General features: G+C 46.0%; 1 protein-coding gene across 3 annotated transcripts in view; it reads right to left on the bottom strand.

Annotated features, from left to right (window-relative positions):
* The window catches only part of LARP1B (La ribonucleoprotein 1B), a 104,663-nt gene that overhangs the window by 13,665 nt on the left and 74,044 nt on the right, over positions 1-16,954 (bottom strand). For all 3 annotated transcript variants that reach the window (XR_012158553.2, XM_073341095.2, XM_073341094.2), the window contains 2 exons: positions 15,907-16,281; positions 11,540-11,651 (listed from right to left, as the gene is read on the bottom strand). Coding sequence is in view for 2 of the 3 variants with exons in the window: in XM_073341095.2 (XP_073197196.2) it covers positions 11,540-11,651; positions 15,907-16,281 (487 nt within the window). In the remaining variant the exon portion in view is untranslated. The remainder of the gene's footprint in view (positions 1-11,539; positions 11,652-15,906; positions 16,282-16,954) is intronic.

Genomic DNA, 16,954 nt, shown 5'->3' with positions numbered 1-16,954 from the left:
CGCTCTGCCAGTTGCTGCGTCCTCTCTGGCCTGCTGGTTGACTGCATAGTGGGTCGTGAAGGTGTGCACCGAGGGCCAGGTGGCTGCTCTGCAGATCTCCTGGATCGGGACCTGTGACAGGAACGCTGTGGAAGTCGCCTGCGCCCTGGTCGAGTGGGCCGTGACTGCTGGGGCTGGAACACCTGCGAGCTCATAGCACGCCCGGGTGTAGCTTGTAATCCAAGACGAAATCCGCTGCGCCGACACTGGGAGGCCTTTTACCCTCTCGGCTACAGCCACAAACAGCTGTGCGGATTTGCAAAAGGGCTTGGTGCACTCCAAATAGAACGCCAGTGCTCGACGCACATCCAACGTGTGCAAGCTGCGGTGACTCGGGTCCATATGGGGTTTCGGGAAGAACACCCGCAGACAAATGTCTTGGCCCAGATGGAATTGGAAGATCACCTTAGGAGGGAACTTGGGGTGCAGCCAGAGCTGCACCTTCATCCTGTGAAATACCGTGTACGGTGGCTCAGAGGTGAGGGCCCTCAGTTCAGACACCCTTCTGGCCGAGGTAATGGCAACCAGAAATGCCCCCTTCCAGGAAAGCTGGAGGAGAGAACAGGTAGCAAGGGGCTCGAAAGGGGGTCCCATGAGTTTAGAAAGGACCAGGTTAAGGTTCCATGGAGGGACTGGGAGGGCGGGAACACCTCTCCAACCCTTTAAGAACCACCTCACCACTGGGCGGGAAAACAGCAAGCCCTCCGAGAACCCCGGATGGAAGGCAGAGATGGCCGCCAGGTGCACTCTGAGTGAGGATGGGGCTAGCCCTTGCTGCTTGAGGTGCAGGAAGTACTCCAGAATGGCCTGCCCCGGGGCCTGGCCCGGCCGCACCTGTCGGGGTTCACACCAACGCGAGAACCTTTCCCACTTGGCCATATAGGCCACCCTGGTAGAGGGTTTTCTACTGCGAAGCAGAATCTGCTGCACAGGAAGAAAGCACTGGCTCTCCAGGGCGTTTAGCCACAGAGCCTCCACGCCGTCAGGTGCAGTGACTGCAGGTCAGGGTGGAGAAGCCTCACCCCGTCCTATGTAATGAGGTCCCGGTGTAGGGGCAGGACTACTGGGGCCTCCACCGACAGTTCTAAGAGCGATGTATACCAGTGTTGGCAGGCCCAGGCTGGGGAGATGAGGATCACTGCCGCCCTGTCCCTGCACACCTTGAGCAGGGCCTTGTGTACCAAGAGGAGCGGGGAAGGCATACATCAAGCCCCCTCTCCATGGGATCGCAAACGCATCCGCGAGTGAGCCCAGGCGTCAGCCCCGGAACGAGCAGAACCGTGGGCACTGGGCGTTGGCCCTGGTGGCAAACAGATCTACCCAGGGAAACCCCCACCTATGGAAGTGCGAAAGCACGATGTCCGCCCTGAGCGTCCACACAAGCACGCGGTATGACCTGCTGAGGGAGTCCGCCAGTTCGTTTTGTACCCTGGGAGATAGGATGCCTCAAGGTGAATCGCATGGGCTATGCAAAGGTTCCAAAGAAGGAGAGCCTTGTGACACAGTGGTGAGGAACGAGCCCTGCCCTGCTCGTTTATATAAAACATGGCAGTAGTATTGTCAGTCAAAACTGTTACGCTCTGACCACTCAGAGTGGCGTTAAAGGTCTGGCAGGCGAGACGAAGTGCCCTGAGCCCCTTCACGTTGATATTGAGCGACCACTCTGCTCCAGACCATGGCATAAGGTTCCCCAGGTGAGCCCCCTGTCCGTGGCCTGATGCATCAGGTCTGGGGGATGAGGAAGTATCAGGAGTAGAACCCTTTTCCCCTTAGGCTGTGAGGCACCGCCCCCACCTGTAGCAGTGGGCGGACTTCCTCCTCTAGGAGATGCTCATGAGAGGGGTCCCTGAAGAGGGACGGGGAAGGGGGGCGGGAGGCGAACTATAGCGAGTACCCGTTCCGCACCGTGCATAAGACCCAACGGTCTGATGGAATGGTAGACCACGCACGGGAGAAATGGTACAGGCGGTTCAGGAAACAAAGGGATGTATCCGGTGACTGGTCTGGTACGCTGTCCTCGAGCGCACCTTCAAAAGCCTGGCTTAGTGCCCGGCTGGGGTTTGTGCTACTTGGTTCAGGCCCGGCACACTATTGTTATTGCGCCGTTGCCTGTTATCCCTGCCTCGCCTATGGTAAGGCTCATGCCTGTGGCAAGGCTGGTATTGGCATTGAGGGGGAGGCTGAGGCTTAAATAGCTTCCTCTGCATCGCTGGGGTGTGCATACCCAGTGACTTGAGCATAGCTCGTGAGTCCTTGAGGCTATGCAGCCTCGCTTCTGTCTGGTCCAAGAAGGGCCCAGACCCTTCGAAGGGGAGATCCTGGAGCGTATTCTGGACCTTGGAGGGCAGGCCTGACTCCTGGAGCCACGCCAACCGCCTCATGACCACCCCAACATGATTGTTCTAGCCACTGCATCTGCCGAATCCAGGGAGGCCTGGAGAGAGATCTTGGCTTCCGCCTTGCCCTCGTCCACCAGGGCCGTGAACTGCTGTTGGGAACCTTGAGGGAGGGTGTCCTTAAACTTCCCCACCGCCGTCCAGGAGTTGAAATTGTGCCTGTTGAGCATGGCCTGCTGGTTCACAATCCTCAATTGAAGGCCCCCAGATGAGTACACCTTTCTACCAAAAAGGTCTAGACATTTCGCCTCCTTGGCCTTAGGGGCCAGGACCTGCTGTCCATAGTGCTCCCTGTCGTTCACCGCCGAAACCACTAGGGTGCATGGACTCGGGTGGCAGAATAGGAAACTCATAGTCCTTAGATGGGGCAAAGTATTTACACTCCACCCCTTTAGCCTTTGGAGCACTGGAGGCCAGGGTTTGCCATATAGTCTTAAAGTTAGACTGAATGGTCTTAATGAGCAGGAATGCTATTCCGGATGGACCTTCGGGGCTCAAAATGTCCACCATGGGGTCCTCCTGCTCAACAGTCTCCTTGGCCTGCAACCCCAAATTTTGGGCAACTCTGCGCAGCAGTTCCTGGTGGGCTCTATGGTCTATTGATGGAGGACCAGACACCTCTGTACCCACCACTGCCTCATCGGGGGAAGACGATGAGGTTAGCTGCTGCTCAACCCCCTTTGGTTGGTCCTCCAGCTCTCATCTCCCGTGATAGAGGCCCCCGGCTCAGGCTGGGGCGGGAGTCCATGAGACAACTCTCCGGTCTATGCTGGGGGGATGCAGGAGGCCTGGATACTGTTGCCTCCAGCACCGTCTGGTGTCGGTGCGGGGGCCGGGACCACTGCACCAAGTAACTTGACCTGGATGGGGCCCCTTGGCGCTCCTGATAGGGTCCCTGCTGTCTGGGCCCTGGTGCGGGTAGCTATAGCAGCAGGAGCCAGTGTCAGACTGCGGCGACGCCAATCGCGAAGGCCATGGTGGTGCCAACGATCTGCGCTGGCGGGAGAATGAGTGGCTCCTGGCTGAGCGGGACCAGAAGCAGTACCGGTATCCCCAGGATCTGTGCCGGTGTTCCCTGGACTGGGACCATCTGCAGGAGACCTCTGGCGAGGGCTGTCTCAACTCCTCCCGGTGCCAGACTCTGGGTGGTGCCGGAGAGCGGCGTGCCCTTTCTCGTGCTTCTTTGTGTTGACCCGCTGCCGGTGCCACAAGCTCCTTCTGGGCCGCTGGCAAGTGCAAGTCTGCGGAGTCGGAGCTTGACTGGGACCAACTCCGGGAGCGGTGCCGGGACGGTGTCTTCGAGGGGTAAGCTGGCAATGGTATGCCGCTCAATGGCACCCGAGGCATGGGTGCGGGAAGGTTCTCCCCATGCGGGAAGGGGCTTGCCGCCGATAACTCAATGAGGTCCTTTGCAGTTTCAAAGGTGCTGGGCATAGAGGGCTGATCCGTTATGCCCTCGAGCCCATTGTCCACACTGAGCTCACTTAGGTCTGGGCTCGGTGGGGCTTGTGTTGCTGGGACCGCCTGTGCCAGCGCTGCTCCCGCGGCCTTCCTGCTCTTGTCGGCGCTCGGGGCCTTGGGAGGCGGCAGCCTCCTGTGCGGGGAACGACCACGCCTTCCTTTAGGCTGTGCCAGGGGCTGCACTGGGGAGGACCATCGGTGCTGGGGTCTAGCCTGGCGCTCCAGGGCCGACAGTTTACAGTGCTTCGCCGGTGCCGGGTCTCCCGCCGGCTCCGGGGCACTACGCACCGAGGAAGGCTGAGGCAGCGTCGGGCACTCCAGGCTCGGCGGCTGCAATGTGGCCTCCATCAATAGTTGGTGTAGGTGAAAGTCTCTTTCCTTGTCCTTGGCTTGAACGCCTTGCAAATCCTACACCTTTCAGTTTGATGGCCGTCCCCCAGGCAACGTAGACACGAGTCGTGGGGGTCACTAACTGGCATAGGTTTGCAGCACATGACGCAAGCCTTGAAGCTGTGGGCCTGTGGCATGCCCCGCGGCCCGTGCTGGAGGCCTCCAAGCGCCTAATCACTTAAGTGTTCACAATCTATATGTAAAACGAACTGATAACAGCTACTCTAAAGGTTAAGGGACTGCTCTTCTACGAGAGAGAGGTTGTTCCAACACCGCCACAGACCGTAAGAAGGAACTGGATGGGTCAGGCTGGCAGGGTATATATGTGGGGCGCAGTGGCGCCACTCGAGGGGCCCACTGGGAGCCGCTAAGGGAAGAAGTTACCGACGCTCGTGCACGTGCACACCTAATGTGGAATGGATGTGAACAAGCACTCGAAGAAGAAATGTCAGTGATTTTCTATCAAGCCTTCTATAAACACTTCTTAAATAAATGTTTAAGAGATAACATTACTTAAACGCTTGTTGAAGTCCTAGTATTTCTATGGCTTGATCTCATTACAAGAAAGCTGTCATGTTGCTAACTGTCATGAAGATATATAGGATGGGGAAAAATTTTGCGCACACAAAAAAAAATTTATGGAGAACATGGTGACTAACCTATGTACATTTTAACACGAATGCTTTAGAAAATTTTGCTTTCTTTTTGTTTGCATTTTAAGCAAAAAAGTCTAATAATTTTAGAATCAGATAATCTGTACTACTTTTCCCTAGGAGCCAATGTTTTCTTGATTTCATTTCCCCTTCTGTGTGTAACATAAGAACGCGCGTGTGTGTGTGTGTGTGTGTTCTCCTCTTTTTGCTGCCAGATGGAATTAGATTTACCTGTAAGAGGCAAGTTAGGTGCCTAACTTGCGTAGGCCCTTTTGAAGTACCACTAGGACCCTATCTACATCTTTAGGCTCCTAAAACGTTTGAAAATCTGGCCCTACATGGTTTATAAATTGCAGCCACTAGACTGCAATGTGGTCACACATCTGAACAATGGTAAAATTGCCAAAAGTGCTTCAGTGAATTTGGTGCCCAAATTCAATTTTCAAACCTGACTTAGGCACTTCCTAAGTCTCAATGACTTTCGGTGAGCTTCTTGTTCTCCTCAGCACCTAACTATTTTGGACTCCGAAGTCACCTAAGCTCTTTTGACAAATTTTCTCCAAATCTAATTCTATCCAGAGGCAGCTATGGTGTATGCATACCATTGTCTTACACAAAGAGGGAGGAAATTAATTAGAAAAGGTCTGTCTTGGGGCAGATGGGTATAAATTCTATCTAAAATTCTTAGACATCTCAAGCTAGACAAGTACAAGTTGAAACACAGGCCTGTATATATTATTGAGATAGTTGAAATCAGTGTCAAAACACATACTTTGATTTTCAATATTATAATTCCTGATGTTTCTGTAAATTACAATAACAATTTAATGGAAATAAAACATTCATAAAACAAATTTTGACGCTTTGATAAACTGTATTCATTTATGGAAACAGTGAATTATCTAATAACTACATAAGAACAGCCACAATGGTTCAAACCTATAGTCATTCTAACCAGTATCCTGTCTTCCGACCATGGTCAATGCAAGGTGCCTCAGTACTCCTGGTGGAATTCTGCGCTACTGCACAGGTACAGAATTCATGTTGTCCGCAGATTTGTTTGCTCCCAGAAGAAGCCAAAAGAGCAGTCATTCGCCCCGCCCTGGCGCCCCAGAGCAGCTGGCGGAGACATAAATCAGTGTGGGAGGGAGGCAAGAGAGGCATGGGTGTGCTTGTGTGGAGAGATGTCAATCACTGCTGGGGAGGCGGGACAGAGGGGCATGGAAACAAGACAGACACTGTCCCTCTTGCTTGCTATTGGGGTGCCCCCAGCATGGAGGGGCAGGTCTAAGGGTTATTTGGAGGTAGGCCTGAGGCAGGCTTGTCCCCTCAGACAGAGCAAAATGTAGCAGTCTGCCTGCTTAGTTGTTCCCATTGTGTTAGTGAATTGTTCCCATTCTTCGTGAATTTCCCCAGAAGCATAAAACAGGTGTAAAAGTTTTAAGGCTCCTTTACATTGCCAGAGTGGTGTAAAGGAGCCTTATTGTAAAGGACTGTATAGGCTTATGGTGGTTTAGTGATTAGAACTGGTCTAAATTTTTGGACTGAAAAATTTTCCTATTAAAATGTGCTTCATGAACGGTTTACTACTGACCTTGCTGGAGATGGTCAGTAGCCAATATAAATTGCGAGTTTGATTCCCCAGCCCTTACTTGCTCTTCAGTTACTTATGATGTAATACTGAGCATATGGCTGCATATATTAGTTGACAAATAACTAGAAATAAAGGATCATACCTAGCTACGTTATTATTAGATAAAAGGGGTTTGGGGATTTCCTCCAATGCTCCGCATTCCCATTCTTCATCCAGCTCAGCTGCATCCCTGCCTGTGTCATATCTCCCTGTGTACCATCACAAAATAGCAGAGATCATCCTGAGGCACTTTTGCCAACAGCTTAACTTTATCGACCTTTAGAGTGGTCGAAGACATCTTTTTGGTCAAGCACATGCTTGATTTAAAACCCTCAATACATTATTTATGGTTGGTTAAGGAATACAGGGACAGGGGCTGTTATTCTGAAATCTGCCAGCTAGTGGGTCTCCAGCGGGTCATCTTTAGCTGAGGATCGCAAGAGAGTAGTGTGCTGACCATGCTCTTTCCCCCACCCTTCCTTGTTTCCTATGTAGGGACTGGCATAGGACAGTAGTCAGGACTCTTCCATACCAAGGGAATCCTCAGCTAGGAAAATCTATGTGCTTTCTCGCTTTTTTCCTGAGTGAGAGTGGCACAAAGAGGTTAGATTAGAGCTCAAGATCTATTTTACTTATTGTGACTTTTTCTGTATTGTAGTTTAAATAAATTACCAAAATAATTGCAACAGGTGTGATTATAGTGTGTTATTTTGGTGAAGAAAACATGAAGAATTTTAAAGTATTGTGCACAGAAATTTAAATATTTTGGTGCAGAATTCCCCCAGGAGTACTCAGAGTGAATGAACAGAACAGGCAAATCATCAAGTGATCCCTCCCATCATCCACTCCCAGCTTCTGGCAATCAGAGGCAAGGGACACAGAGCATGGGGTTACATCCCTGACCATCTTGGCTAATAGTTATAGATGGACCTAACCTCCAACTAATAAAATTAAACTGCTTTTAAATTGTTATTGCGAGCCTCAATATTTCCTACACAAGATAGGAGAATGCCTGGTAAGTTTGACTCTTTGATGTTTACTGTATAGCAAGATGATAAAACCAAATACAATAATGTGACAAATCCAAATTTTAAATGTCTGTATCAAATTGAAAAATCTTCGGATTGTAAAATATTTATTTTTTCCTTAACATCTATATCCTAGTGACCATAATGCCTCACTTCAGCAACAGCTTTTGCTTTGCATATTGTAATGGCATGTTGCACCATAGAACACTTTGTTGGTCTGTAGCAGTAGTGAAATAACTGAAATTCTTGCTTATGTGTATTGATGCTGATGCACATTCGTTTATTTTCCTGTGTCAACATACAGTATACTCTAATGGAGTTCAGGCTAATCAAAATATATTTTAGATAGAGCTTTGGTTAAAAAAAACAAACCAAAAAACCCCAAAAAGACTACTGTCAGAACCAAAATTAAAACACATGAAGTTTCTTTAATGCAGGATTTCTTAAACACCCCCTCCAGCTTTCTTTGGGTGCTCTACAGAGCTCTGTCCTTGGTTCCTTACTCTTCTCCCACTACACCTTATCACTGGGTTCTCTCATCCAGGAACAAATTCAACTACCTCACAAATGATTCAGAGATCTATCTGTACTCCAGACCGGTTTCCTGCTGTCCAAACTAAATCTCAGCCTGTCTGAGATCTTTTTGAGGATGTCTAGCTGTGAGCTCAAGCTCAACATGGCTAAAACAGAGTTCTTACTCTTCCTCCCCCTAAGCTGTCCACCCACCCTACCTCCTTTCTGGATCACTAACACCACCATTCTACTCTGACTGAGGTGTATAACCTGGGTGCCATCTTTAACTTGGATCTCTCTCTAAAACCTCACATCCAGGCTATGTCTAAGTCTTGCTGATTCTTTTTGCATTTCTCAGATATGGCCTTTCCTATTCACCACACAGCTAAAACTTTCATCCAGGCTCTCATCATCTTATGTCTCAATTACATAACATCCTTTTCTCTGGCTTTCACAAAAGCAATCTTGCCCTGCTGGTAATGTTCTTTACAGCAGCATTCTGAATGTTTTTTTTGACTATGTCATCTTTCTCTTGCAGGATGGATTGATTTAAATCAAGGAGATATAAATTGCTGATTTCAGTAATGATTTAAATCACCACGTGGAAAGCTTTAATTTACATCAGATTTTAAACACTTTTCTATTATTATTTCAAATATCAGGGGGTAGCCGTGTTAGTCTGTATCCACAAAAACAACAAGAAGTCGGTGGCACCTTGAAGACTAACAGGTTTATTTGCGCATAAGCTTTCGTGGGTAAAAACCCCACTTTTTCAGATGTATGGAGTGAAAATTACAGATGCAGACATAAATATACTGACACATGAAGAGAAGGGAGTTATCTCACAAATGGAGAACCAGTGTTGACAGGGCCAAGTCGATCAGGTCGATGTAGTCCACTCCCAATAATAGATGAGGAGGTGTCAATTACAGGAGAGACAAAACTGCTTTTGTAATGAGCCAGCCACTCCCAGTCCCTATTCAAGCCGAAATTAATGGTGTTAAATATGCAAATGAATTTTAGTTCTGCTGTTCCTCTTTGAAGTCTGTTTCTGAAGTTTTTTTGTTCAAATATAGCTACTTTCAAATCTGTTATAGAATGTCCAGGAAGATTGAAGTGTTCTGCTACTGGCTTTTGCGTGTTACCATTCCTGATGTCCGATTTGTGTCCACTTATTCTTTTATGTCAGGACTGTCCGGTTTGGCCAATGTACATGGCAGAGGGGCATTGCTGGCACATGATGGCATATATAACATTAGTAGACATGCAGGTGAATGGGCCTCTGATGGTGTGGCTGATGTGGTTGGGTCCTTGAATGGTGTTGCGAGAGTAGATATGGGGACAGAGTAAGCAACAAGGTTTGCTATAGGGATTGGTTCCTGGGTTAGTGTTTCTGTGGTGTGGTGTGTAGTTGCTGGTATGTATTTGCTTCAGGATGCAGGGCTGTCTGTAAGCAAGGACTGGCCTATCTCCCAAGGTCTGGGAGAGAGAGGAATAGTTTTCCAGGATAGGTTGTAGATCTTTGATGATGTGCTGGAGAGGTTTTAGCTGGGGGCTGTATGTGATGACCAGTGGCGTTCTGTTATTTTCCTTGTTGGGCCTGTCCTGTAGTAGGTGACTTCTGGGTATCCATCTCCATCAATCTGTTTCCTCACTTCCCCAGGTGGATATTGTAATTTTAAGAATGCTTGATAGAGATCTTGTAGGTGTTTGTCTCTGTCTGAGGGATTGGATCAAATCTGGTTGTATCTTAGGGTTGTATCTGATGAGGCCACTGCACACCGGGTGGTTGATCTTTGTGACTTTGTCCTCACCCATAACCGTTTCATATTTGGGGACAACCTTCAAGTCAGTGGCACTGCTATGGGTACCCGCATGGCCCCACAGTATGCCAACATTTTTATGGCTGACTTAGAACAACGCTTCCTCAGCTCTTGTCCCCTAGCACCTCTCCTCTACTTGCACTACATTTATGACATCTTCATCATATGGACCCATGGGAAGGAGGCCCTTGAAGAATTCCACCTGGATTTCAACAATTTCCACCCCATCATCAACCTCAGCCTGGACTAGTCCACACAAGAGATCCCCTTCCTGGACGCTACAATGCAAATAAGTGATGGTCACATAAACACCACCTCTACTGGAAACCTACTGACTGCTATACTTACCTACATGCCTCCAACTTCCATTCAGGACACATCGCATGATCCATTGTCTACAGCCAAGCTCTAAGATACAACCACATTCGCTCCAATCCCTCAGACAGAGAAACACCTACAAGATCTCTATCAAGCATTCTTAAAACTACAGTACCCACCTGCTGAAGTGAAAAAACAGATTGACAGAGCCAGAAGAGTACCCAAAAGTCACCTACTACAGGACAGGCCCAACAAAGAAAATAACAGAACGCCACTAGCCGTCACCTTCAGCCCCCAACTAAAACCTCTCCAGTGCATCATCAAAGATCTACAGCCTGTTCTGAAAAATGATCCCTCACTCTCACAGATCTTGGGAGACAGACCAGTCCTCGCTTACAGACAGCCCTCCAACCTGAAGCAAATACTCTCCAGCAACCACACAACAAAAACACTAACCCAGGAACCTATCCTTGCAACAAAGCCCGATGACAACTCTGTCCATATATTTATTCAAGTGACACCATCATAGGAGCTAATCACATTAGCCACGCCATCAGGGGCTCATTCACCTGCACATCTACCAATGTGATATATGCCATCATGTGCCAGCAATGCCCCTCTGCCATGTACATTGGCCAAACCGGACAGTCTCTACACCAAAGAATAAATGCACAAATCTGACAACAGGAATCAGAACATTCAAAAACCAGTAGGAGAACACTTCAACCTCTCTGGCCACTCAGTAAAAGATTTAAGGGTGGCAATTTTACAACAGAAAAGCTTCAAAAACAGACTCCAAAGAGAAACTGTTAAACTTGAATTAATATGCAAACTAGATACCATTAACTTGGGTTTGAATGGAGACTTGGAGTGGCTGGGTCATTACACATATTGAATCTATTTCCCTATGTTAAGTATCCTCACGCCTTCTTGTCAACTATCTAAATGGGCCATCTTGATTATCACTACAAAAGTTTTTTTCTCCTGTTGATAATAGCTCATCTTAATTAATTAGCCTCATACCGTTTGTATGGCAACTTCCACTGTGTGTGCACGCGTACGCACATGCTTGTATCTTCTTACTATATGTTCCATTCTATGTATCCGATAAGTGGGCTGTAGCCCATGAAAGCTTATGCTCTAATAAATGTGTTAGTCTCTAAGGTGCCACAAGTACTCCTGGTCTATTTACCAACTACAACGAGGTCCTGGTCCATGACTGGAGTTCTTAGGCGTGAGAATAATACAAGTAACAAAAATAATAAAGAAAGTACAATTATATTACCTTGTTGTGACCTTGGAGGCCCTGGAGGAACTTCCTGGTTTGGCTCAGGTGTAAGACTGTCAAACTCTTCTTTACTGATGAGATTTAGTTTCTTAAAGTTTTCAACCTCTTGCTGAATTTGAAGAGAGAATTTCACAATTACATAATAGAAAAGTGACCACTGTATATCAATCTTAAAAATGACAAGTTCACATAACTGGGTTGCACCAGCATGCAACATGTCAAGGAGAATTCATTCACAATTGATCCTACACAACCACAGTTGAATTTAAGAGGCTGGGAGGTTGCACACAGCAAGCTTGTGAAAGAAAATGGAAGATGAAGCAGCCCCTGGACAATGAGCAATGTGCAATGAGCTTGGCTTACAGAAGCAAAGTGTGCACCCCTTAGTATGGTCTGCAATGACCAAATTCATGAAAATAAAAGTAACACTCTACTTTCATAAATGAGGAACAGAACCCTGATTTTCCAAGTTTCTGTCCTGTGCCAAAACAACAAAACCATCTTTCCTCTACAGTAAGGTGTGCACAGGAAGGTTATGGCATTTGGGGGTGAGAGGACGGACAGAAAGAGTAAACAGGAGATCCCCACTCCATCTCTCCTCAGCCCAAACCCCCATCTCTCCCCATTTCAAAATTAACAACAAAGAATTTCGGGAGCAACTAGTAATTTTGAATGCCCAACTTGAAATTCCTTAAAGAGACCTGGTTTTTCAGAGGCTGGATGCTAAATACTTTCAGAAAAATGAGGCCTCTTTGAAGCATCTCACGTTGGGAACCCAAAAATCAACGCACCCAAAAAATAAATCACTAAGCACTTTTGAAAATCTTGACCAACATTTAAAAGGATGGGGTGGGAGAAAACATTTACCCCTCTATTTTTTCTACTGTCCTCCTCCAGTTTACCGTACAGTCGCCTCGCATTTTCTAGCTTTTTCTTCTTTTCCCATCCTTTTATCTATTTCCCCCTTTCTTTACTAGCTCACATCCTTTTGTCCTCTTTCCTTGCTCCATACTGAAATAGGGTCCTGCCACCATGATTTGCCTCAATCCAGTGCTCACCAAGGGTGGAAGAAGATGAAAGTACAAACACTATCCTAAATAGGATGGTAATCCAGCTCAGCTGACTGTAAACTTGCAACTCTCAGCACTGCCCAAGTCAGAAGTGGATCTGACAATGAGCAGGGAGGACTAACTCACAAAGAGAGGTTCCTTGGAATGACTGATCAGGGAGCAACATGTGACAGGGCAGGAGTGGAGAAATCTGGGTTCCTGAGGTGCCAGCAGCTCAGCTAGCTTGCTGCCACATTCATTGGCCAGCCACTTGTTATAAAATACACAAAAAGTTGTGTAAAACCACCAGTGTGTTTAAAAATCCTTTGGTTCTAGACTGAGATGTTTGTCCTTTAGGGACGCAGGCCACCTTAGTAGTATTCCATATTATAGTTTGTGGACCCACAGAAGGGCAAGGAAATAGAAATCTAGACTAAAATGAGGTTGCGGGTATTAAATCTGGCATTTTACTTACACTTTCATGCCAACTAACTTTATAGATGACAAAAAATTGAAGATAAATTTACAGTGCAATAACTTCAGTTTCATTCCCTCATACTCTACCCTACCCCCAAAACAGGGAAATCAGTTTGTCTTTCCTATGAACACATTTCAAAATTTTATTAAATACAAGCTGTCTGAGCACATGTACAGTCTAAATTATCTACTGTATACGCTTAGCATTCAAACACTATCCCACCAGCCTAAAATACCCTAATGTTTAAAACAAACTATTCCTTCACTAGCTTAGATCTAAGTTTGAGGCTGAAGAGATACATTTATCTTGAATTTAGCAACCTGTGCTACACCTAGGGTCTATAGCAGAAAGCGTGACAGATGATATGCAGCCATTTGCAAGTAATTACATTGCAATCAGAAGTTAAAATTAAACAAAATAATTACAACACATACTATAAGAAAAGGAGTACTTGTGGCACCTTAGAGACTAACCAATTTATTAGAGCATAAGCTTTCGTGAGCTACAGCTCACTTCATCAGATGCATATCGTGGAAACTGCAGCAGACTTTATATATACAGAGAGAATATGAACCAATACCTCCTCCCACCCCACTGTCCTGCTGGTAATAGCTTATCTAAAGTGATCATCAGGTGGGCCATTTCCAGCACAAATCCAGGTTTTCTCACCCTCCACCCCCCCACACAAATTCACTCTCCTGCTGGTGATAGCCCATCCAAAGTGACAACTCTTTACACAATGTGCATGACAATCAAGTTGGGCTATTTCCTGCACAAATCCAGGTTTTCTCACATTCCCCCCACCCCCATACACACACAAACTCACTCTCCTGCTGGTAATAGCTCATCCAAACTGACCACTCCAAGTTTAAATCCAAGTTAAACCAGAACATCTGGGGGGGGGGAGATAGGAAAAAACAAGAGGAAACAGGCTACCCTGCATAATGACTTAGCCACTCCCAGTCTCTATTTAAGCCTAAATTAATAGTATCCAATTTGCAAATGAATTCCAATTCAGCAGTTTCTCGCTGGAGTCTGGATTTGAAGTTTTTTTGTTTTAAGATAGCGACCTTCATGTCTGTGATTGCGTGACCAGAGAGATTGAAGTGTTCTCCGACTGGTTTATGAGTGTTATAATTCTTGACATCTGATTTGTGTCCATTTATTCTTTTACGTAGAGACTGTCCAGTTTGACCAATGTACATGGCAGAGGGGCATTGCTGGCACATGATGGCATATATCACATTGGTGGATGTGCAGGTGAACGAGCCTCTGATAGTGTGGCTGATGTTATTAGGCCCTGTGATGGTGTCCCCTGAGGTTGGTGGTGGGATGGAAATTGTTGAAATCATGGTGGAATTCCTCAAGGGCTTCTTTTCCATGGGTCCAGATGATGAAGATGTCATCAATATAGCGCAAGTAGAGTAGGGGCTTTAGGGGACGAGAGCTGAGGAAGCGTTGTTCTAAATCAGCCATAAAAATGTTGGCATACTGTGGGGCCATGCGGGTACCCATAGCAGTGCCGCTGATCTGAAGGTATACATTGTCCCCAAATGTGAAGTAGTTATGGGTAAGGACAAAGTCACAAAGTTCAGCCACCAGGTTAGCCGTGACATTATCGGGGATAGTGTTCTTGACAGCTTGTAGTCCACACAAAGATGGACTACAACCTGAAGCAAATACTCACCAACAACCACATACCACACAACAGAACCACTAACCCAGGAACTTATCCTTGCAACAAAGCCTGTTGCCAATTGTGCCCACATATCTATTCAGGGGACACCATCACAGGGCCTAATCACATCAGCCACACTATCAGAGGCTCGTTCACCTGCACATCCACCAATGTGATATATGCCATCATGTGCCAGCAATGCCCCTCTGCCATGTACATTGGTCAAACTGGACAGTCTCTACGTAAAAGAATAAATGGACACAAATCAGATGTCAAGAATTATAACACTCATAAACCAGTCGGAGAACACTTCAATCTCTCTGGTCACGCAATCACAGACATGAAGGTCGCTATCTTAAAACAAAAAAACTTCAAATCCAGACTCCAGCGAGAAACTGCTGAATTGGAATTCATTTGCAAATTGGATACTATTAATTTAGGCTTAAATAGAGACTGGGAGTGGCTAAGTCATTATGCAGGGTAGCCTGTTTCCTCTTGTTTTTTCCTATCTCCCCCCCCCCCAGATGTTCTGGTTTAACTTGGATTTAAACTTGGAGTGGTCAGTTTGGATGAGCTATTACCAGCAGGAGAGTGAGTTTGTGTGTGTATGGGGGTGGGGGGAATGTGAGAAAACCTGGATTTGTGCAGGAAATAGCCCAACTTGATTGTCATGCACATTGTGTAAAGAGTTGTCACTTTGGATGGGCTATCACCAGCAGGAGAGTGAATTTGTGTGGGGGGGTGGAGGGTGAGAAAACCTGGATTTGTGCTGGAAATGGCCCACCTGATGATCACTTTAGATAAGCTATTACCAGCAGGACAGTGGGGTGGGAGGAGGTATTGGTTCATATTCTCTCTGTATATATAAAGTCTGCTGCAGTTTCCACGATATGCATCTGATGAAGTGAGCTGTAGCTCACGAAAGCTTATGCTCTAATAAATTGGTTAGTCTCTAAGGTGCCACAAGTACTCCTTTTCTTTTTGCGAATACAGACTAACACAGCTGTTACTCTGAAACACATACTATATATACATATGATAATTATTTTTTATTTTCTTCCACAATTAGATTTTTGATAGTATAAGTAGCAGCAATAACAGTCAATTTTAGGCTTGTTTGGTCAAGCATCTGTTTAAGTTGTATGACAGAAAAAATTACCTTTAAGGCTGTAGAATCATTTTCACCCTGCTCCATCCACAAATCCTGTTCATAATAGTATAAACCATCATTAATAACTTTAGCAAGTTCCGATGTAATTTTTGCACGAGACACATGGTTGCCAGTGCGATCTCCACCAGGATGTTTTCTCATATAAGGTGGTGTCTGTGTTACAATCAAAATTTTGTTTACATCGCGGTCATCAATTTCGTAGTCTGAATCATTGTCTGACCAATCAGTAAATGTATTTTTGCGACCTTCTATTTGTTCCATCTCCTCATCAAACAAAAAATCAAGCTCTTCTTGTTCTTGTTCCTGTGAAGGTGCGGCCTGCTGTTGCTGACTTGGTGTGTGATCAAGTGTATGCACCGACTCCTGTATGAGGAAAGATAACATATGACATTTGGGAAACAAATTACTTGGTTATTCTGTTACTTCTTTTAATGGATACTGACAGGATCATCTGAATGGATGAAAACAACAAACCTTAAGAGGAACATTTTGAAAGATATTTTCAAAGGCACAAATGGCTGTTAGCCATCTAACTACTGTTGACTTGCAAGGGTTTCTTAAGCTTAGTACAAAGGCAAAAAATCACAGTGCTAAGGTCCGTAGAGAATTCTGATGCCAACTTTTCACTAAATTCTCTCTCACACTGTAAAACATACAACTTCTCAACAGAACCTAAACACCTCCAGCTGTGCCGCTTTATTTGGGCCCTATTTTAAGGCCTAATTAGTTTTCCAAAATTAAGAGTAGACTTTCCTTCTACTTGGAGCAGACCTTTAAATAATCTTAAGATTCCAAATTAGGATAAATTATTACACATATATTATGTGTATTGTAATATCAAGTGAGGTGATCCATTATAATATAAACAGTTTTGTTCAATGTAACAGACAGTTTTATGATGTGGACTAAATTTAGTTCATTCTGCTCATACAGACTGCAAGTATCCTGAAGAGTGTTAATTAGGCTTATGTAAAGGTATCAGCACTCCCTCTCACTACATAGCAGTGGTATGCTGTAGTATTTCAGAAAATATACA

The sequence above is a fragment of the Lepidochelys kempii genome, chromosome 4 (assembly GCF_965140285.1).
Source record: "Lepidochelys kempii isolate rLepKem1 chromosome 4, rLepKem1.hap1, whole genome shotgun sequence".
NCBI classification, from domain to species: Eukaryota; Metazoa; Chordata; order Testudines; family Cheloniidae; genus Lepidochelys; species Lepidochelys kempii.
This window is presented reverse-complemented; position numbering and strand designations above follow the sequence as displayed.